Genomic DNA, 24,051 nt, shown 5'->3' with positions numbered 1-24,051 from the left:
GTTGAAGGACCACAACCGCACAGTGATATGTCCCAGAGTCCTCTGGGGTTGCTATGGAGATGTTTGCTTTGCAGGACGTCTTCCCATCATCCTTCCATACTCGAACATCGTGGTTGAAATCCAGCATGCCACTCTTGGGGTGCAGTTTCATGCATGAAACCGCGTAGCAAGCCGAGTCCATTCCAACAAACTGGCAATTAAGGACCACTGTCTCATTGACCCTGCTCTTGATCAGTGCAGGATGCTGGGTGATATACTGACTCTTCACAGCGACTAGGAGTCAAAGAAAGAAAGATAAATTAGCTGAAACTTCCCAGAGGAGTGCCCCTTTGTCGATGAGGGAATAAATTCCACAGTAAGAAGGAAGTATATGGTCACTCTGAACTATAGTTTGTTAGGCTCTGGGCTCTGTTAAGCGCCTACAGGCAATTGTATTGGTTTGGCACTATACAAATAAAATTGAATTGAATTGAATTGAATTGAACTATATCACTAAGTTAACAACCTTTGGGTCACATATTTTATCCATGTTTGACCTCTTTTTTATTTTGTATGTATAGATTTTCTTTTATCTTAAAAGTGTCAATCAGTCTGGAGGTCCCACCGATATCTTTTGATTTATTAAGACCACGGGGTTACAGACTCATAATGACAAGCAAGAGGCAGCACAACACAAAGTAAAGATTAGTTGCACAAAATAATTCCATGAAATCAAACATAGAAACCTACAAAACTAAAAAAATAAGGAAGGTATAGTCTCACATCTTATAGTAAAGTCACAAAGTCTTTGCTTTCATTGTGTGCTAACTGACTTTATACATAAGAAGCCATTGTTAAATGAGTGTCTCATCGACAAAAACCAATGTATTACAAGCCGGACATGGCACAGTCCATTAATCTTGAACAAATAAATTGCTGGTGTTACTGTTCTTTGAAATACTAGTGATCAATGTGTATCACGCCAGGTGTTCAATTGATCTTTACATATAAGTGCACATTTTAGTAGATATGTGCCTTTTCCCATGTCATCAAGATAAAAACTCTTGATTACATGTGTTTAACATCTATGTTTTCTACCCATTCTATTCTATTTATGTATGTGTTAACGTCTTAACCATATCCGACATAAACTCATGGTTTCATTGTTCCTCCTAAGTGCAAATAAAACTTAAGGTGTGTGTTAAAGTGCAATGAAATATACGGTAGTTAACTTCAGTCAGAAAAAAACAAGACGAAATGGTTGCCTACCTGTGAAGGCCCACATAGAAACAAGTGTCCGGAGTTTGAAAAGGTACATGAGTGTCATGGGTATGAAACTAACACTATGGTGGACAAACGGCCTACTTGCTCCTTCTAGCTCAACACCCCCCCCCCCACACACACACACACACACCCCCCCCGACACACACACCTCACAACCCCCACCCTACCGACAGCAGCTATCCTTCTTCACATGTTGACCCACGTGTGAAGATTCTAGCATGGAGTTTGTAGAAAGGCGACAAATCAGATTATTCTACCGAACTTTCATTTATTTTGAAAGTGTGGTAAATGTTGGTGGGTGTTGGTAAATGTTGTCTAATGTGTTGCTTAATGGAAATGAACACAGTCAAATGCACACTGCATGCAGTTACCATGACTACATGGGCCTCCAGTGCTGTGAGAGTTGGAAGTGTGAAAAGTGACATGCAAAAAACTGAGAACCATAGAAGCTAAATGAGAGATTCCTTCAACACTTTAAAGTAACAAATGATCATAAAAGATATGTTGAGTAGTTGGGTGGTGATCTTCATGTAGGCGTTGCCTTCCAGAAACAACCAACTGTTACCACTTACGCTTCTCAGGACATGATGTTAAGAGGTCACCTTGAATATAGAGCACACGTTCCTCGGAATATGCTTTCGCTGACATAAACACAATGTGGAGAACCACAGTACACAACTGTGCTACAAAAGACCACACATTTGTGTGAAACCACATGATGAGGCTGCATGCAAGCACAGACCATTTCCTGTCCATCGCTCTTAATTGTGCAGGCAAATCTAGCACAACCATTGTAGCTGACCTCAAAACAAGACATTTAGGTCACAGCAATGGTTATAGGGTTTGAAGTTGGCATATCTTGCCATCGACCTTCTTAAGCACATTAGTGTTTATGGCCTCTTACATTTAGCAGACGCTTTTATCCAAAGCGACTTACAAGGAATTTTGTATTTACATCAGGAGCAGTTCAGTGTCTTGCTCAAGGACACTTACACATTTGGTAAGGAGGAGTGGGGAATTGAACTAGCAACCTTCCGACCTTCCAATTATTAAACGCCTCCTCTACCTCCGGTACCACTGTGGCCTGTTCATGATTCTAAGTGGTCAATCCATGTGTGCCACTCCACCACCTACTTTTTAAAAACATAATGGCCGTTCATTATATTAGCCAATTACATTACATTTATTCACTTGGCAGGTGGTTTTGGTCCAAAGTGTCTCAGAACTGAGACACAACACTCAAGCCATAATAGGTAAGCAGGCCTTTCAGGAGCACAAAGCACTAAGGCCTTATTCTAGTGAGTCTGCTCGGAAGGGCACAGGAAGTGTGAAAGTGTTACGCGTGTTAGAGGTGTTAGAAAGAGTTTGATCTTGGCAGAGATGAGTCTTTAAGAGATTCTTGAGGACGTTTGTTGAATATCTAAAGAACCTTTTTCTCTTTTGGGATGTTTAAGCTGGATTGTGGACTTTGCGTTGATGGGAGACATTTCCTGAGTTACCTGTTAACAAATGACTTGCTGGAGAATAAAGCATGGACTTCTTTTGAACCTTGTATATTTGGCTGTTTACACAGTTAAACTGCACTGCCCTGGCATTCTGTCATAACATTACAACATGCACAGCATTATGAGGCAAAACCACATCGCACACATTCGCAGAGGCACAAAAAACTTCAATATTAAGTCTAGTAGCATCAAGCATTCATCCGTTCTCCCAGAGCATGGATTCTTTTGAATTTGTCACGTGATGAACATCAAACTCGAAAGGCATTTTCATGACATTTATTAGTTGAACAGACATCAAACTAAGCAACACACAGGTGTACTATTAAGAGCACTGGGTGCTACAAGAATTTTAACAAGACTGAAATAAATCACAGAGTAGCTACACCCCCAAAAAATAATGATTGTTTATTTCTTTCGCATAACTTGCAATCCTGAATGTCCTGAAGTTTCAAATACAGCCAGTAATATCCTCATAAATGATGGTCTTGTTGACAAAAGTGCAGAAGGAACAGTATTCACTTCTAGGGGAGACTGCAAAAACAGTGGAAAAATATAATGGAACCTTTTATTAAAGAAACAGAAGGCAGCTATATGTAAAACAAAAGGCATATATGTCAAATGAAAGGCAGATATGTACAATAGAAGGCATATATAAATATATACACACACACACACACACACACACACACACACACACACACACACAGTATGTATAGTTAAATCTTACCTCCAACAAACAATGGGTGTACCTAAGTTCCTTAGACTGCATTTGTTTTGCAGAGGCAGACTGCTGTGGTTCCAACCAAAAGCAAAAGTATGATAGTGGACGTAACCCAGGCGACTGTGTAAACGCAAAATACAGCAAAGCACTGGTCTGCAAAAGTGAAAAAAAAAACTGTTATACACAAATTATTCAAATGAATTTACAGTGCAGGTATGGTACTGTTATGTTGAGAACCTTGCTATTTTGACAAAATGGAACAGTGGGTATATATGCCCATGGTCCTCTTAATATACCATTTACCTTCAGTATATCCACTGGGAATCCAGTTCCATACTGGATGGATTTAAAGCGATAATTGTACAGTATGCTTGTCATGATATATTGTACAGATTGTCACGGGTTATTAGTCTCAGTGAGCGATTTTTCCTGATACAGTTCTCTGTGCATGTTACCTGTTGAGTGATCTTAGGTACTCTATACATTTTCTGAAATGTATGTGCAGCACAGTATGTGCATATAAGATGCTTCATTTTAACATAAATGGTGTCAATACACACAGTATAGGTTTAAAGCAGCAATACAGAGTTCTGTTCCAAATCTAGTAAGCTAAATACCAAAAAGCCTTGCAAACACCACCAACAGCCCAGCTGACACTAAAAGAAGCTTGCCAACACACTAACTGGTATCTTTTGTCATGTGAAAGTGTGTAAAAGCTTTTCTTCCATTTTTGCAGGGTGTTCCAGGCCGGTACATAGAACTTCACAGGGCATATCCTGGATGGCTAGTAGAGACACAGGGGTTTATTTGTCCTTCACATGACCATATGCTATTAAAATTAATTTGAGGATGATACCAAAACTATTTGCCAATAAAACCATACCTCAAAAAGTGTCAAATTGTTGCATAGTGTTACTTTAAGTCATACCCTTGTGCTGCAGTGTTTTGGAGAAGCTCTGCCCCGCAAACTCTACCACGCAGGAGCACGGTATGCCCTTCTCCCACTGCTCTGCCGGAACCAGGATCTGGTTCTGGGTGAGCCTCTTCAGTGGGTCATCATCTTCCTCAAGGGAAGAATCTGTCCATCCGTTCTCCACGGTTCCGTTGATCAACCAGAAGACACGGGCCTGGGAAGGGATGACACCGGACACCAGACACAGGAGTGGTACCATGGAGGCGTAGGCCATCGCCGGGATGATTTCAATGGAGGGAGCTGGCGGAACACTGCTCCGCTCTGTAAGCAAACAACAGAGTCAGTTCAGTTCAGTTCAGTCCAGTTCAGTTCAAGTTTATTATCATATACTCATAAACAGCATTTATCAGTAATGATATTCTTTGTGCTCAATGTTCGTTCAATTTAGAGACTAAATAAATGAAATACTGGAGAATAGAGAAAAGGGTAGAAAAAAAGAAAAAAGAAAAAATAGTCAGAGGCATGACACACCTGCTATGGCCAGTAGCGTCATGTAACAAAGTAAAAATACTTCGTTAGTCGAGTACTTTACATCACTTTTTTTATATTTCTGTCAACTTTCACTTTTACTCTGATACATTTGCTCTTAGCATCTCCGTTACTTAATCCTGCTACAAAATAACAAATGGGAGAAATTTGGTTGCCTCATAATGTTGGAACACAGACTGACACACACCGAGGAAGCTCCAACAAGTATTTGGACGTGGGGGCAGTGGGGAGGGAATGGGGTGATATTTATGAGACAGAGGGTTGACTACAAACTTGCAGTGATGCTGTCATGGCTGGTTTAATCTAGTCAATTTCATGGTACATGTCACAGATACCTTTACTCGCAGTAAAAGTGAGAACCATTTCAAAATACTATGCCGGGTTAATTCTTTCCTGAGCTAGATGTGCTGCACATCAACGATACTTGCCTGTGAAATATAACATTAGGCAGAGTAACAGAATCAGTTAAGGGGTAGCCTAGATATTCTACCCTATGAGGTACAGTAGTTTGAGAATAATCATCACATTTAGACGTATTCAGTTAGACAGATCTTCTGAAGACAGTGTGACAAAATGATATGTATTAGTATTTCTGTGCATATTGATTGTATAGATATTGATTTCCATACTGACTCTTTTACAAGTAATTCAACACATTTGTTTATATGCATTAGTACACAGTATGTTGTATTGGGCCTAGAAAAAAAGCCTTGCCCTTCCCCACCTGCCCCCTTCTCCAAATTAAGGTCCCGATCTGTCAGTCATCAGACCGAAAACACACACGCACTCAGACATGAATCCCACACACTCCTTCACACAAAGCTGAAACACACCCCCTGCCCTATGCACACTGGGTGAAGTAACACTGCACAATCAAGACTATATTACCCCTATAGCAGCACTGTCACAAACAGTCAAAAGAAGTTTAGTGGGGGGGCACTGTGGCGAACCAGTAGCCCCGACCACATTTGGGCTTCACGCTCATGGAGGACAAAGGTCGAATCCGGCCTGATGTAATTTCTCCTGTCGACTCCCCACCTATTCTCCCTCTCATTTCCTGTCCCACTCTTACTGTAACTGTACTCTCAATTAAAGGCACAAAAGCCCTAAAATAAATCTTTAAAAAAGAAGAAAGAAGTTTAGAGAAAATTAGACCTTTACATTTCCCACCTGTGACCATGAGCCGTGTTCCATTGCCAACGTATGCAAACTGCCCGTGTGACAGCACACAGTAATACATGCCCGAATCCTGGACTGTAACCTCTGGGATGGTCGCCAAACAAACACTGTTAAAAACGATACTGTTTGTATCATTTGGGTCAACCATTTTGACTCTGTCAGTGACGTGGAGGACCATGGGTTTCCGTGGGTCCAGCTTCAGCCAGTCCACGTGCGAACAGCTGGAGAAGAGCTCCGCTATGTTACACTGCAGCCGTGCAGAGCTCCCAGAGGCCACCTCCACGTCTGGGGACTGGGTCACGATGAACGGTTGGCCAGCTGCAAACAGACAGTGGAGGCAATTTAAAATTACATTGAGATATTTTACTGGATATTACCGGTGGTACATTTTTTTTCAATCTTTGACAAAGTAGGCCTACTGAAGCCAATGCAGTTTCGCTAGATATGCCTATTTTATGGTTGAATACATGCTGGATTAACATGCTGTGTCAAGCGTCGAAAAAAAATGCAACATGTCAAAATGATTTTGTCAGCAACATGTTAAAATAATGTTTTATTATTCTTATGATATTTTATTTTGCATTAGTTGAGAAAATAAGGAGTAAAAGACATTTCATTTTAAATGACTAAGCTTGGTTACCTTGAGCCAGAGAGAAAACTAACATCAGCAGTCGACATGCCATCATCCTCGTACTGAGGTTGACCTGAAAACACACGCCTCATCTCAGCTCTCATACTCTCGACACACTAAGCCACCTTAAGCCGTATTGGTGTCACTGCTGCTGAATGTTCATTTCCAATGGATGACTAACTTCAGGTGCTGCGCTTTAGAAAACGATATCAATTAGAGGACTGTGGATATAAGCTTAAGGGATCTGCTATTCTCAATGTTTCTTCAGTATTACCCTATTTTACTTGATTTTCACCTCATAATTACTGTATAGTTGTAACAGTATGTCATGGTGCTGTCATTTAAAATAAGGAGATATCAGGGAACATAAGAAGCTATAGTAACCTTTATTTCTTAGCATTTTAAGGTCTCATGTATAGATTTGAGTGGTTTTCTTGAAAGTTGGGGTAACATAGAGCACTCATAGAGACACTTTTCTCACATGCGGCAGCTGAAAAGGTCAAGGGGATGAAAATGTCACATCGCTTTCAGGTATAAACAGGATACTGTGCCCCTAGGTATGGCGGGCGATGTAGCGTACTGGGAACTTAGTAGTGCCTCTCACAACAACAAAAAGCGAACAAACCAGCTCGCCATGAAGCAGACCTTCAAAGCAGAGAGGCACAGAGCGCTGCCCATTGTTCACCATCCGGGCCACCCCCTGCCGCGGCCTCAAGCTCACTGCCTGCCTGGTCTCTTGCATCCTGTCTTCACAACGGCTGTGAGGAACGCGCTGACACAAATAGATGTAACCGCTGAGAATCTGAGACGCGCCTGAAGCACTTGCCAAGGGTGTGAGTGAACATCCTTTTTATTCCTTCAAATGCTCCTAAAATGCGCTTTCGTCTTAAAATACTTCAACAACATGTGACACCTTGATGGGTTCTTCCTGTCCCAGTAAATACCCTTCTCTCGTTTGAATACTACCTTCTTTTTACTTCTCCATGAGCAGAATACCGCTTTGTTTGTGAAGGGATACAGCAGACTCTAAGACCGTGTCTGGCCCTGCACTGTGCTACAGTCAAGCAACATATGGAGAGCATTAAGGAGAGGTCGCTTTATAAGAGTAGTGGAGAGGAGAGGTAGTTTAATTCAAGTTCAATGTCAAGTTAGTTCAATGTCCAATTAATAATGGTTGATAGTCTTTTTTTGCAAGTCCAAGTCAAGTCTCAAGTCTTTGAGCTCGAGTCCAAGTCAAGTCTCAAGTCTTTGAGCTCGAGTCCAAGTCAAGTCTCAAGTCTTTGAGCTCGAGTCCAAGTCAAGTTTCAAGTCTCTTGTTTGTGCTCATGACAGGCAAATGGGTTAAACTAGTTATCTGAATTGATTACATTTGTTGAAAGGGCAAACATGAGTTTAAAATCCCATTGGCCATCAAGCCAGAGTGGCAAAACGGTAAATGTCACAACTGGATAACATGACTTGGTTCTCAAAAAAATTATGTGGCATGGAAGATTGTCCCATTGTTCTTTTATTAGGTTGTATCAGTCCCAACAGAGGTTCTGCATCCTGGTACAATATTCTTTATCAATCACTTGGAGCTTTGTTGAATTTAAAAAGTTGTCAGAGTGCAAGAGACTTCCAGGATATAATTTTGCGTTGGCAAAATTACTAAATATATTGACAAAATGGCTTGCATTTTGGTGGCACTGACATATTCAATTATGTGAGTAACAGGCCTTTGCAGGTCATCAATTGTGCCATACTGTTTGTACTACTGTAATGGGACCTCATGGACAGAAACTTACACACAGTAAAAAGAAAACGTCCACCAAGCACCTTAAGGTGTAAAACACAAAAATAAACCTACACGAATGTTAGATTGACAATTCTAAGCTTACCATCCATAGGCGCTAACATTTACTTTTATATTACCAGAATTTACCAGATTAGTAACTGAACCATCTGCGTGAGTTTTCAGGTGCCTGATGAAATTTGAATTTTCCGTTCATTTAAGATCATTTTACAAGTCTCAAGTCACCCTGTGTTAGACTTATTAGTCTTATTAGTCCAATTCGCAGACTCAAATTGCTCTCTTTGTAACAGACAAAGCAATTGATATGATCTCTCTCACCTTATCAACAATTTTGTATATTTCTTAATTGTAACTCTATAAAGAAATTAAGTCCAGCACCTGACTTTTTGTTGATGGTTTTAGTTTTTCGTGGTTGTGATGTTGTCTTTATTCACCTTTAATTCACTAGTAGATGTTTCTGAAAAAAAGACCACTGCAATGACTTTATGTCACAATAGCGCCACCAAATGGCCCTGTGCTAAATAATGAGGATTTTCCTTTTTTGTTGTTGAATTTAATATTTTCTGTGATGTAGAAAATTAATTATATTGCTATTTTTTACAATGTTTTATTGTTATTACCAAGTACACGGTTCCATCAAAAGAAACCATACAGGCAAATGGTCTGACATTGATCTACACATCTATGGCTTTGCTATAACCAGACATTACCTCCCCAACTCCGTTTTGCCATGAAGTTGCTCTTGGTAGAGTTAGGCTAGATCTCTAGATTCACAAGGGATTTAATCTGATAATTTACAGAGCTTCATAACAGCATGCAAGGTTTATGTAATCGTCATTTTCATGAATAGTGAATGAATGGACAGGAATCCACATTATGACATGGATCCACACTCAAAATGAAACAGGAGGTAAACACCAAATTTTAAAAGCTGTCCATAAAAAAACTGAGATTAGGTCACATTCCCTATTTGCACCCGTGATAGATGTTTCACATCACAAAAAGAAGGAATCCTTTCTTTCTCATACTTTAATCTGCTCTACACCTACTCTTACTATACAAGTAGCCTAGTTATATGGTCAAAATGTCTCCATGTAGACCATGAGGCTGGTTAAAATGATCTCAGAATCTATTTAGGGGGTTTCTCTTGAAGTTAAGAGGATGAAGTGGTCCAATCTTGTGATTCCGCATTCATTTAGGTGTGTTCCATAGTGAATTGTAAATGCAACAATCAGCGTATCAAATAGGATACAGGAAATGATCCCCAGTGCTTTGTACATCTCAGAATCTATTTAGGGGGTTTGTTAATGGTCCAATCTTGTGATTCCGCATTCATTCCGCATTCATTTAGGTGTGTTCCATAGTGAACTCTAAATGCAACAATCAGCGTATCAAATAGGATACAGGAAATGATCCCCAGTACTTTGTACATCCACATGACTGCACGGCACAAATCAGACAGTTCTGTAGTGACAGAAAGAACTCAAACATGTGAGTGAAAACCAGAATACATCCCAGAGAGCAGTGGAGATAAGTGTCAATGACAATTCATCAGCCCTCAAATAAGTCTGATTGTGTGCTGTACATTCATGACGTTAGAACACTTATTCATATAGTATATAATAAAAGATAAATAATCATACTGTGATGTAACTTAAAATAGTTTTTATAATGACATGAATTATTATGTGTCAGTAGTAGGCCCTACATTGCATAATCTAAATTATGTCTTAAGGTTTTTCTGTACATTTAGTGGTCAGATAAGAAACACACATGAAATATTGATACAAAATCCAGCCTGTTGACAAAAATGAAACGCTACCAATGATAAGAAAACCAGTCAGCCCTAGTATCAGATAGAAAATATGAATGATGACAAGCTCTCAAGCTCTCTGTTGGCTAGCCCTCTTATCGCAGGTAGCTCTGACCATAGACATGTATAGGCATGATAAGCCCTCTTATCACAGGTAGCTCTGACACTAGCAGTGGCTAGCTCTCTTATCACAGGTAGCTCTGTGAATGTGATTGTTTAAGTACAGTGTTGTTGATGCACTGTGCAGCAGTTGGGACATAGAGGGGATTTCAATGCATATATATATTTTTGGAAACCTACTTTTTCAAGATTATTACCTGATCAGAGATTTCAAGATTATGACCAGGATCAGAGTTCAGGGCTACCTGGGTGAGTGGCCTTTTCTTAGACTTTGAAGGATCTGATCCACTGCTCACTGCTTAACATGGCCTCTGAACATAGTGTCAAAGAATGTGCACAGGCAATGAGGGCTGAATGAATGTATTGTGACATCACTAAAAAGGTATGTCAACATGAGAAGAGGTTGCTTGGATACACTTAGACACAAGCCTCGACAAGACACATACCGCAAGAAAGATAGTACTGGAAATAGGATGAATTTTACACATTTAAAGGACCACTTTGTAATAAATGTACTGTACCAAATCATGAAAACCTTACCATGATATGTCATCAGAGAATAAGGAAACATGCTTAACTGAAATACTGGCTTCTCCGTCAACAATGCTACAGCCAGTATATTTTCCTTTTAAAATTTCTGTTCCAGAAATGTTTGTGTTTTTACCTTGTGATTTCACCCACTGCCCATTTCTCCATTACCATTTCAACACCCCTGGTTGCCAGATAAGAACGCAACGTGTGACCCGCATGGAAGTAAGCAAACAAGCTGGACCAACAGAGATAATCTTTGATTCTAATCAAATAAAAAAACCTTGGCATAAAAAGATGCACGATCAACAGTGTAGTAAAATGCAGGTAGATATTGGAGATGGAGACAGCTAAGAACCCAGAAGGATTTTAAGACAGATGCCGAGCTAATTTTCTCCTGAAGAGGTTAACTGACCTTAACTAATTTATCACAGCTACTAGTAGGTATGGGCATTTTAAGTCATTTCTAATTTCAACATTCTACCAACTAGCATTCATACCCCGTGGTACTCCCACTGTATGGCTCACTATGTCTGTGTCGCAGTTTAAGGCTACCAGTCAATAAAGTTTCAATATTCAGCATCACTAAAACATTTCTTATCTCGAGGCACCTGTTTACGAAATGCCTCGCAAATGTAACAATATGCATACACGTGTTGTCTTGCATGTGTATGTGTGGGTAGTGGTTATGGCACATAGATTTCAATCACTGACCTCACGGATTTCAGTCATGGAGGGGGAGGGGGAGGGGGGAAACAATGCTCTCCAATATTTTGTATTCGGAATGCAGTACCGATTTTAAACACGGGGCTCCAGGCTACATATTACTACTTTAAAGGGACAGTGTGCAGCTTGACAGCCACCGTAGGTACTCACACACACTAATAAAGGGTATGATATTCAGCTGGTTGCAATTCAGCAATCTCCCCACTAGATGCCACTAAGAATTACACATTGTATCTTTAAGTGCAAGTAACTCCACAGGTATTCCCAGCATCATTTTTGCCACACTTCACAAACCACTGGTTTAAAAAGCACTGAAATCAAGCAAGTGGTCATGGTTTTCAGACAAGACAGGTGTATGATAGCAAAGCCTGAGACCATATTCTGAGTGATGTCCAATCACAGATGCCATGAAGTATTCAACTCTGCAGGGACGTGCAAAGGAATTTTGAAGGGCAGTTGCTCTTCCCTGTAAAAAAGGGGCAACACGTTAATTTTTGTCACCACGGCCCTGTCGCCTGATCGCAAATATTTCCTTCGAAGGCGCAACTTTAGTCAAGGAGGGCAAACGGGCAGTTGCCCAAGCAATTTAGCCCACTCCTGTGCACGTCCATGCTACTCTGTGTGTCAGTGTGCTGTATAATCTATCATTCTTCATCAGAGGCCCTGGCAGAGACAATGTTGATGACTAAACACACGGCAATGGCATTACAACACAAGTATGACTGAGTCATGGTATACGTGTGTGTGTGTGTGTGTGTGTGTGTGTGTGTGTGTGTGTGTGTGTGTGTGTGTGTGTGTGTGTGTGTGTGTGTGTGTGTGTGTGTGTGTGTGTGCATGTGTGTGCATGTGTGTGTGTGTCTGTCCATAATTACTATGAACATGAATCACCCTGGGAAAGAACACAAGCAACGTTGTGCCAGTTAGTGGTTTCAAGTTCATGCAGTGTGTTTCCTCATGTCTGTATAGGTGAACACATATCTGTGTGCCTGTTCTAGAGGACAAAGCACTTGTGATTAGCTAGAAGCAGTTGTGACATACATGCCTCTGCAAATAAATGTGTTTCAGTGCCACGCCCTATTCCCATGGGATCAAGCTGTCTTAGCCACGCCCGTTGAGCCATTCGAAGTGATGTAAAACAAGTAAATCATCTTCCTTGCTGTTTCAAATGTGCCAACTTTACCCTATCTATAATTACAGATTACTATATCTATACTGACACTTGACAACGCCAGTGAAATGCTCAAGAAGGTATCTGCTGTTGTTATGGTTTATGGTTGTTATGGATGGAATTGATAGGTGTTAGTATGGTAGATGTGATGCAACCTGAGTTATAACAAATAGGCTAGGTTGTTGGGTATGATCACTTGCATGTGACATTAAGAGGTTTGGCTGCCGTTCAAAGTCCCCAACCAATGACACAAGAAATGAATATCTTCTCCTGCAATAACTGAAACAAGAGGAGATTTGCCACAATGGGTTTTTTCATAAAGTGTAGAGTACTCGGCATTTTGAGAGCTACTCCAGCTCTCACCATCTGTGTGTTTGCTTGTTGGTGAGTCACACATCCGTCTCACCAGAATGTAGTTGCTCCAGTTCTGTGTCTGTTTACCTATTCGCACCAAACCAGGGCAGCAGAACAGACCTGTGCTTTCAGACAATGGGCATTAAATAAAACTGCCACTGACAGTGTCTTGTTTGAGCACCATGTTGTGAGCTATTGTGGCTGCACATTTAAAATATGGCTTGAAAAGTGCATCCAGTGTAATAAAACCCAATAAAACTTCACCTTTTGGGGGGGGGGGGGGTGGGGGGGCTGGGGCAAGGGGGTAGGTCAGTGATTTTGCTGGAGAGGGGAGTGAAAGGAAGCAAAATCTCGAAAAGAAGTCAAGAAACAGGACACAGGCCGGCCTAGACTTGCAGTTTGCTGTTGCGTAAAACCGACGTGTTCCAACCGCTGCCTAAAAGCTTCCAGATGTGAGAGGGGGGCACGTGCACCCTCTTCCTTTCTGTTCGAAAATATAGCGGTGTCTTTCATCTTGCAAACGAAAAGGAATGCGGAGAAAGAATTGTTTACAAAGGGGTGTATGCAACTGTGTACGTCTCTACGCCCTATGAAGTTTACTGTCCTAAAGCATCAAATTACAGTCTAACGTTATTTTTCCCATAGCTGTCTGACTGTCACGGAAGGTGGAATCTATTTGCGTTTTTTTCTTTTCCTTCAGCGAGTGGGAGGATTCGGGACCACAGCCAAGATGTGACAGAAGCAGTGGAACGCTGAGCAAGAAAAGTAATAATTACTGAACGTCGCAGAAAGAAAAGTTTGCTTGCAACCAAGGGTCAAGAAAAAGGAATCCAAATGGCGGAACAGGTATGGCGAACACTTAATAGAGATAAAAGTATGATAGGCCTATTGCAGATTCTTCAGGCTGTTCGTAGATTTTTATCGGGTGCTCAGTTGTAGTTTATAGCTGTCTGTAAGTAACTTTCCAGTGCTTTTCTAGCTTGTGAGGGGAAACTGACAGGGCTAATAATTTGACTCTCAAAACAGCTGTCCCAGTCGTGTAGGGTCTCCGCGGTTTTTTCGGAGGGTTTTTTGTGTTTAAATCTGTGCGTGCATGGCATTTTCATATGGAATCTCATTTATCCCCAGCGAAGCATGTTCAATCGCGACCACAAGGTTTTTTTTTTTTTTTTTAGGTTTTTTTTAGAAACAGGCAATGACAAGTGAATTCAGCCCATACACTCAACATAGAGCCATAAACTGCACTTATTAGACACTGTGTACGTAGAGATTAAAAGCACGGGGACTCAATCAGACCATCATCTGTTAGTGAGCGGGGCCTGGAGATGCCTGTGTCATGTCAAAATTGTTACCGGCTCTATATGTATATTAATCGAGATTTACTGATAAAGAGAGTGAACAGTTGTCTGACGCGAGGTTAAATGAACCTCAAGTGTCTTAAACATTTTTTGACAACCTTTGGAGAGCTTTTGAATAGGCTATCTCATAAAATGTTGGCTACAGATTTGTATGGGACAGGTCTCCATTTTGATAAATTATATCCTCATTAAACTCACCTGAAATAACTCTAAAGTCACGTTATTTAAATATGACACCTACGAACACGCACGCCTATGAAGCTCTGCCGGGGGTTAACTGTAACCAGTCAGAACACAACAATATAGTATACTTACAGTGATTTTACTCTCTCTCTCTCTCTCTCTCTCTGTCTCTTTTCAGTACTCAGATCTGGAGAAGGCCATCAACACCATGGTGTCAAACTTCCACTCAGCAGCCGCGAATAATGGCCCCACGCTAAAAAGTGACGAATTCAAAGGTCTCCTTTCTTCCCAACTGCCTAATCTAGCTAAGGTAAATCAGCCTGTATTACACACCACCTCCTTTTCTAAGAACATCCTCAAATCCACTGACTCTTTAGGTGTGGCTCTGACTCATTCTCTTAGTCCTCAGACCTCTTACTTCAGGTACACATATATTCATTCAGATGTGTAGGCCAGGTGAGTGCCATTAGGTGAGGCACTTTCATTTATTTATGCGTTTGTTTGAAAAGGGACAGTGTACATTGATAAACATTTCCCAGAAAATGTAAATGCACCGGAATTAGCTTGCTTGGTTAGCTAGTTTTCATCCGTTGCCCCTGGGCATGGCATGACAGAGAGATATGGAAATAAAAGAAAGAAATAATAATACACAATTATATAATTAAAAGAAAAAAAAGATAAGCAACAGTTTGACAAAACAGTGCAGTTTAAGAAAACAAATTGTAAAAACCAGACAGACAGGGTGTTTGACATATAAATAAGCTACGGTGTAAGTAATGCAGTGGCCTAATTATGGTTGCAGGTTTGCACTTAGGCTTATCTCTCTCTTGCTCTTTGTACTTGTCTGTGTGCAGTCAATTTACTGCACATGGTTGGACAAATGTGGGTCGAAGAGGACAACATGTCACCACCAGTTTGATGTTAGGCTATATGTTTGTGTGTGGTAAATGTGTGAAAGCGTTTGGGTCGAAGAGGACAACATGTCACCACCAGTTTGATGTTAGGCTATATGTTTGTGTGTGGTAAATGTGTGAAAGCGTTTAATTAAATCGGGCAAGTTGTTACAAGATTCACAGTTGCCTATAGCAAAATACTCATTGCGAGGTAGACAACCACTTCTTTCTAAGAATGAGTAGAAGGCCTTCCATTGATGAGTTATATTGTACCATATGTGACAGCAATATTTGAAGAAGAAAAAAAACAAGGAACCAATCATTTTCACAGCCTTGTGAATTAATTCCAATGGCAATCCTTGAAATGTGATTAAGGGAACTAGCCTGGATACCAGCCTGAACTCCGCCCACAAAATTTTTGGTCCGGGAGATTCAGTCTGGAGTCGAGCTAGTTGGGAGGGTTTAAACGGCCCCGAAAAGGGATCTGACCATTCAAATTGTAAGGGCGGGCTTTATACGTTGATGGACAGACATAGATAGATTACCGGTATACATCGAACAAAGATGGCGCCGTCTCGGGAGCTTAGTGGGACATATTTGATATGATTTAAGGTATCTACACGACTTTTTTTATGTCTACATTGACTCGGTTAGTTGTGTATACGCAACACCAATGTTGCCTAGGATTGTAGGTCTTAACTTATGCACTCTAGACCATTATTGAAAGGTTATGCTAACAGCGTAGACAAAAAGAACATTAGAACTAATGGTAGCTTCTAGCCTTGAGTGCTAATTAAGTAACGTCTCAACAGATATTGACAGCGCATTCATTTTGAAAGAGGAACAGAGAAACGCGATCAAGGCATTTGTCGATTGAAAAGATGTTTTTGCCGTCCTTCCTACGGGATCAGGTAAAAGTTTAATCTATCAGATGGTAATAATACTACGTTGCTCTGATTGGTTCTAGGTATCCAATTCAGCGAAGAGGAATTTTCTTTCCTGGTTCGTTGAAACACGCCCCATAATCACAGCCCAGTGGTCCGGTCTCAGACTCATATTCTGACTAGAATTATGAGTATGACATCGTCAGGCTATAAGGGAACCAGCGTTCAGTCAATTTACTTGTTCCTTATGCAGACCTGGGCAAAGTGCGGCCCCAGGGCCATTTGCGGCCCCTTGGCTGTCCCTGATCGGCCCGTGGAGGTCAATGGTAAATTAGGAATCAAACGTTAATTGATAAAAATTGATATTACTATTTATTTGTATACTTGCCTGCTCTTGCGTGTGTGTGTTTGTGCCATGTGTATTGGTCGTCTGGGCACACCTTTAATACTGCAAAAACATGCTAATTTTTCATGCTGAATTGAGTTCAGCCTATTGGTCCGGCCCTCCACAACAGTCCCACTAACTCATGTGGCCCCTTGGGGAAATGAATTGTCCTTATGGAAGGTTACTCTGTTTTTAAAGGAACTGTCGTCTCGCTGATAGCATCTGATTCTGGCCCAGTTAGGGTGTGAACCTGACAAATCTGGTGTTTTGCACAGTAGGATTCTGTCAGTGGAAAATGTCTCTCTTGTTTCAATAACCGTTTTATTTGGCTCTTTTATTCTTTGCTCATATAATCCATTCTTGTTAATCTCACCCCAGTGGAGTCACACCCTCCTTGCAAACTTGCAGAAAGCAGACAGCTTAGTGAAGAAGAGTTATAGCCACGTGCATAGATAGACCCCAGGTGGTGCTTATTCACCTGCCCTTATGCCCTCTGACTTAGCCCCTTTTTTGCAGGACAACATTTTTAAACTATTTCTACTTTTATAGTTTTAATTTGACTCATGGTATTATTTTTCAATTAAAGTGGCCTGTCACTGACCCCTGAACTGCATTTGAGTTCCTGAGCCTCCGCCTCCCACTTGCCTTGCCACAGCGACCGCAGTTAGCACACAGTGGTGTAGTCCAGGGTATACACAGTTAACACACAGTGGTGTAGTCCAGGGTATACACAGTTAACACACAGTGGTGTAGTCCAGGGTATACACAGTTACCTAAGAGTGGTGTAGTCCAGGGTATACACAGTTACCTAAGAGTGGTGTAGTCCAGGGTATACACAGTTACCTAAGAGTGGTGTAGTCCAGGGTATACACAGTTACCTAAGAGTGGTGTAGTCCAGGGTATACACAGTTACCTAAGAGTGGTGTAGTCCAGGGTATACGCAGTTAACACACAGTGGTGTAGTCGAGGGTATACGCAGTTAACACACAGTGGTGTAGTCCAGGGTATACGCAATTAACACACAGTGGTGTAGTCCAGGGTATACACAGTTACCTAAGAGTGGTGTAGTCCAGGGTATACACAGTTACCTAAGAGTGGTGTAGTCCAGGGTATACACAGTTACCTAAGAGTGGTGTAGTCCAGGGTATACGCAGTTAACACACAGTGGTGTAGTCGAGGGTATACGCAGTTAACACACAGTGGTGTAGTCCAGGGTATACGCAGTTAACACACAGTGGTGTAGTCCAGGGTATACACAGTTAACACACAGTGGTGTAGTCCAGGGTACACAGTTAACACACAGTGGTGTAGTCCAGGGTATACGCAGTTAACACACAGTGGTGTAGTCCAGGGTACACAGTTAACACACAGTGGTGTAGTCCAGGGTACACAGTTAACACACAGTGGTGTAGTAGTCCAGGGTATACGCAGGTATACGGAGTATACCCACTTATTTTTCAGTCAGCGTTGCGTATACCCACTTCTCAAAACAGGGTGTTTATCCTGTGCTGTATGGGCTGCATACAAAAATTAAGAGTATACCCACTTCTCCAGGGACTGTTAACACACATTTAAAGCCCTTTGGAGCAGCATCCACCTCCCCCTGATTTGCCTTCGTTGGCAACCGCCAAGTAACAACACTGTGTGCGAAGCTTCAACATTGTCTATCACTTCAAATTCTCTATCAAACAATCTTGATGCAGCGCGCAATGGGCCATGGTCACACCAAAATGCAACATTTTCACACAGTCTGACTTAGACAGAAACAGTAAATCTAAAGACAGCCCATGGCATGCAGGGCCTGTCATATGTCTGAATCACATTACCCCATCCATGATACCACGCTACTTGAAAACACTTTTATGTACACTGGCATGCGGTACACGTAGGCCTACGTTGCCAGAGGCTACCCATAAACTTGCACTTATAGCAGAGAAAACATTTACAAGGTTTTTGTAGACAGAAATTACACTTCATATGAACATCTTACCATTTAAATATCAGGAAACACAACGCTTTTATTTGGTCAACCGAGGTTTAGATAGGCCTACAAGCAGTGCTGTATGACTTGATTTGATTGATTTGAATTCAAGTTGAGTCTCAACCGTTCTCATTATTTTTTTCCCCTTTTTCTCTTGCTCTGCTGGCTGGTAAGCTCAGGTGGCTCATGCTAAACTGTTGTTGACGCTTGACGAGAAATTGGACGTTTCAGCTTGTTGCATGGTTTAAGCCATAGACTAGAAAAAGGCAAATAATTCTCTTTCTGGACTCTTCCTGAAGATTTCAGTGAATACCAACTACATCGGCATTGATGTATGCTATTCCAAATTAATAGTAGTTGTAGGACCATAGCACATAAAAATGATAATGAGAGGCAGAGAAAGAACCCCTGTTTCACTGCCAAGAAGGGAAATGTTTCCTTTTAAAACTTTAAGATGGTGAATTTGAAATGTTAGCCTTACCACCCAGCATTGCGAGTGCTTTTAGGTACAGGTCACTTCACCCTTAACTCATTGTAAAGTACATAGTTCTCTCTGTGTTATTTTACATTGTTGTGCTTGGGGTTAAGGTTAGGGTTGGTGGCATGTAATAACACATGCCTACTTGAGTAGTATATATTATTATTTGTCATCTGTATAAGTATCCGGTAAGAGGGACACTTAATATGTCGACCCAAACTGTTATTGCCTCTCAAAGCTTTTTAGCCTGAGAATGTCTGACAACTGTTGCTATGGTCTGAGAATGTTCGAATGTGTACTCTGAGCGTTTGTTGCAGAGTCAGCAGTAACAAACTTTAGATGTGGTTGTCCTGTCACTGACTTGCAGTGTGAGGAACAAGGTGTCAGGAAACTGATGTCTGAGGATGTCCTAATGTCTGATGAAAATATAACTCACCTCACTAAAGTGTCTATTAAATGATGGAATGTAATGAAATGTTATTGTTATGTAAATGTTTCCTTCAATTGTAAGTCGCTTCCTCAATTGTAAATCACTTTGGATAGAAGCGGTTGCCAGGTGAATAGATATAAACCCAATTCAATTTTTCAGTTTTATTGTATAGCTAGGGCCTATTAGCAATAGACGTTGTGTCAAGGCATTTTTCACAGCCTGAGGCCTGAATGTAATGTAATGTAACACAGTTCATATGTTGTGTCCCTTCATCATTTTTATTTTTTTTAATCCTTTTAATATTTTTAATTTCTTTTAATAAATAAATATATATTATTTTTTTTTCTTCCTTTTAATCTTTTAGATTATTTTATATCTCTTATATCTTTTTTCTCTTTTATTCTTTTGATCTTTTATTGTGTGATGTGCCCCTGATTGTTTTAGATCTTTTAAATCTTTACATATTTGAAATGTATGAAATGTTACTGCTTGTGTTAGATTCTTTTATTTTGTGAATGCTCCTGATTGTGTCTCTATGTAAAGCACTTTGAGCTGCATTTTTTTGTATGAAAGGTGCTACACAAATAAAGCTTTTTTTATTATTATTATTATTATTATAGACGTCAGGCTCGGACGCAGGGATGGGGGAGATCCTGCAGCAGATGGGGGTGAAAGAGGGCGAGGACATCTCCTTCAAGCACTTCTGGAACCTCATCCAGACCGTGGCCACCACTCAGCATGGGCTTCTGAGCCATGAGAAAGTGTCCAAGTGTGGATGTGTGTTATTGTGAGAGCAGAACTAGAGCTGAGATAGGTCATAGGTCATTGGGCATAGGGACCAACCACCGTAAAGCTTATTGAGCTCCGATGATCATGTGTGTGTTTTTTTTGTTTTGTTTCAGTAGCATCTTTTATCCAAGTAATTTCATATCAAACACTCTCCTTGAGCACACATAATGTAACTTGTCCTGCTTGGCAAAATGCTTTAACATTATGCATCATAAAAGAAAATGTCTGCATTGCCTTGTGTGCCTCCGGAAGTGTTTACGGTACAGACTGGAATTGAACACCATTGAAGCCTAGTATTGAAAGGGATATTTTTTTTAAATAATAAAGGACTACGTTGGAGAGACAAGTAACAGGTTTTCTTTTACCAGTTTTGAAGACAAATTTTGAATTAATTTTCATTGTAAGATGCAAATTGAGGTAACTCCTCTTACAATGTTGAAACAGGATATGTATCCTGAATCCTAATGATTTTCTTTTTATCTTTAAACTACAAAATTGTATTCACAAAAAGCTTATAATGTCTGTGGTAATACCTTGCCAGATCAAATTACAACATGTTGTAACAAACTGTTCGAGTACATCAGTCGCCTTTAACCACTATAAAATGAAACAACAATTGACATAAAAAGCAATGGGGATTGTTTCGGAGTATTACTTATCCTGGTGAAACTGGTGAAACTGAAACTTATCCTGGTGAAACTCCACATTGTATTTATATTTTGTTTTTTTATTTTTCATTTTCTGTGGCCAACATCTATGGTGTCTGTTATCCCAGAAATGACAGACAAAATAAAGTTTAAATGGTAACACAGATTAATGAAATAATATACCTCTTCTTTTCTTCTTCAGCTTTAAGAGACAACACACTTCCAAAAGTTTGTATGCTGTCTTCAAACATTGATGGTAGAGAATGAAGAGAATATGAATCTGGTAGAGGATCTGAGAATAAAGTTTAAATTCACAAGCTTTAACATTGTTTTCAACATTTTTGTTGGTAACTTTTATTGTACAAAGAATACCACATCTGGGGGAAGTTGCTGTGGATACAATAAAGAGCATCAAGATTATAATCTAATACACCTTTTGTAAAATTCTGACAAAAACAAATCCAGCCAATGAAACGTTTGTTCAGAAACACAGAAAAGGAGGGGTGTTGATTGAATGACTGTTTAGCCTAAATATCAACAACCTTTCGCCAGTAAGGCCTGTGATCGCCAGTAAGGATTCAATGTGATTTGATTGACAATCCCCTCTTCGTTTTGTAGTGGACAGTGCCCCCTTGTGGCATAGTAGAAAACAGGTCTGTATTTATTCGCCTAATAACTTTTTTTTTCTATGAAAGAATTCAGGATCAATGTAAAATGCCATCATGAAGTCTCATTTAAACCCCTGGGACCATACGCACATGGTGAAACAAATATCGCCTGATAGATTGATATCTGAATATCTGAAATAGTTTGCTTTGGGGAAGAGAAGCGATGGGGAAAATATTTGATTCTGTTTCTAGTATGCTTAGTAGCGTAGGCCAGGGGGAAGGGAAGGTAGAAGCAGGGACCAACACCTTGCTCCAACTGGTGCCATATTCAAATCCCTACCAGAGAGGAATAGGCTGTAATATAAGAGTTTGTTACAGATGGTACAATAGGGGACTGGAGGGGTGAAAGGACCCCTGGTTCTGATATAACCACCCCACGAGGATGTTCCCTCACACTCACACCCTTACACAAACGGGTATGCTGCCCCATCAATTTCCAGGTGGTGTTTGAACACCAAGGCATTGGTAGCCTTCACAAGGAGACATCGTACTTCACTGAGGAGCGGCTTGAGCAGTGCACGGCTGGAGGGGCCTGTTGTCAAATCATTCACCTGTTTTTTGTATTTATTTGTTTGTTTTCTGAACCACAAAAGTTGTCAACACAAACCATTTCTGTATTTATTTTGGTATTATCCCCCCAAAACTGAGGTTCGATTAGAAAAGAAACCTGAACCTACATTGTCAAGTGAAAATTCCACATTATTGAGGCATAATTGTTGTAGACAGTCTGAAGTAGTGCAAAATAAAGTTTCTTCTGCTTAGCAAACAGCTCATGCTATCCACTGTAAATATCTGTGCGCTTGTTTTCTTGAGAGCCAGTTAGTGATAGACACAAATGATTCAAAACTCTGAACAAGAAGAGGAGCACAAAATATCATCAAGTCAACACATTCACAATCAACACTCCCTTTTTCGAAGTCAGATGACTCAGATTAATCATATTCAGGATGAGGAGAAAACTAGAGCCCAGATCTAAACCTACCTTACGTTTTGATTTCCAGAGGGTTTAGATAGAGACCACCCCATTGTGATTACTCTTCATGTTTTATAAGTTTTGTATTTGTTTTGTTTTTACAGCCAACATCCACACATGTCCACACACAAGTACAATTTAAATGATAACACTGTGTAAAGTAAATTTAAAAACTTAATTTAAAAAAGACACATCACAGCTAAAAATGTTTGTACAGTGCTGTCTGTAAATATTCATGGCAACATCTGGGAACGAGAATGTTCCAACTCATAAATATAAGTGACGCTTGAAATCTGCAACATTTTAATTTGGTATTTCCTGTCCTGCCTTCTCTGTCCCTCTTTGGAACACAGAATTATCTTTACATTTACAGAACAATTCCGTGCCTGCAGAATAGGATTTAACATTGTGTAAAGTACGGATCGTCAAGCCTTCCTGAAGGGTTTGTGGAGGGAATGTTTTGGATGGGCTTTATGCGCCTCCCTGTTGTCAGCACAAACCATTTTGGGAAAAGTGCCCCAGGGCATTTGAGATGAGTCAGTCGGGGAATTTCACCCAGCAGCCTTTCAAGAATTAATTCAAGGATATTTCTGAAGATGACAACTGGTCCTGACTGGAATATAGGTGACTGTTACTATTCATGGCCATTAAAGTTATGGCACTTACATGCTTTGGTTTTCTTCATTTATCCCTCTGGAGTATTTGTCACATAAAAAGTTTTTGTAACAGAGGAGTTTTACAGAGCAGAGTGAAGTGCTTGCCCGGGATTGGAAGTACGTGGGGAATGAATCAAGATCCAGAAGTGAAAGTGAAAAGTAGTGAAAAAATAATCTGATGTTGGAGATGGTTTGAGAGGAAAAGACAGTTGATGAAGGAGGGGCGTGAAGCTTCTAGCCTAGAACAATTCATCTCTGTGTTATATAAATGATCTGATTACTCCCGCCAGAGTCACATCCACCAACAGATATCATGCTTTAAATGATCTAACTGCTAAAATCAAGGTGAGATTGCAATAGCATAGAAGCAAAACGACTTGAGGAAAAAAGAAAAAGTGTTTGAAACTAACCAAGACTAGCCCACTTAGCAGAACTTAAATCCTCTTCAAAGGACAGGATTTAAC

The 24,051-nt window shown here is 40.4% G+C and overlaps 1 protein-coding gene across 1 annotated transcript; it reads left to right on the top strand.

Moving 5' to 3' along the window:
* The first annotated feature begins 14,009 nt into the window (after positions 1 to 14,009).
* Positions 14,010 to 21,274, top strand: LOC308381338 (protein S100-A13-like). Its single transcript, XM_080858891.1, has 3 exons — positions 14,010 to 14,108; positions 14,982 to 15,113; positions 20,475 to 21,274. The coding sequence occupies exons 1-3, from the start codon at positions 14,097 to 14,099 to the stop codon at positions 20,643 to 20,645; spliced, it is 315 nt and encodes a 104-aa protein (XP_080715017.1). The 5' UTR covers positions 14,010 to 14,096; the 3' UTR covers positions 20,646 to 21,274.
* Positions 21,275 to 24,051: the final 2,777 nt, after the last annotated feature.

This window comes from Sprattus sprattus (genome assembly GCF_963457725.1).
Source record: "Sprattus sprattus genome assembly, chromosome: 20".
Lineage (NCBI taxonomy): Eukaryota > Metazoa > Chordata > Actinopteri > Clupeiformes > Clupeidae > Sprattus > Sprattus sprattus.
Note: the sequence above shows the minus strand (reverse complement) of the source record. Positions and strands in the feature narration are given on the sequence as shown.

What these genes read in the sequence shown, in the direction of transcription:
- LOC308381338 (XM_080858891.1), top strand. An exon ending in AACTGCCTAATCTAGCTAAG is followed by an intron (nt 15,114 to 20,474) that starts GTAAATCAGCCT and finishes TTATTATTATAG; the next exon opens with ACGTCAGGCTCGGACGCAGG.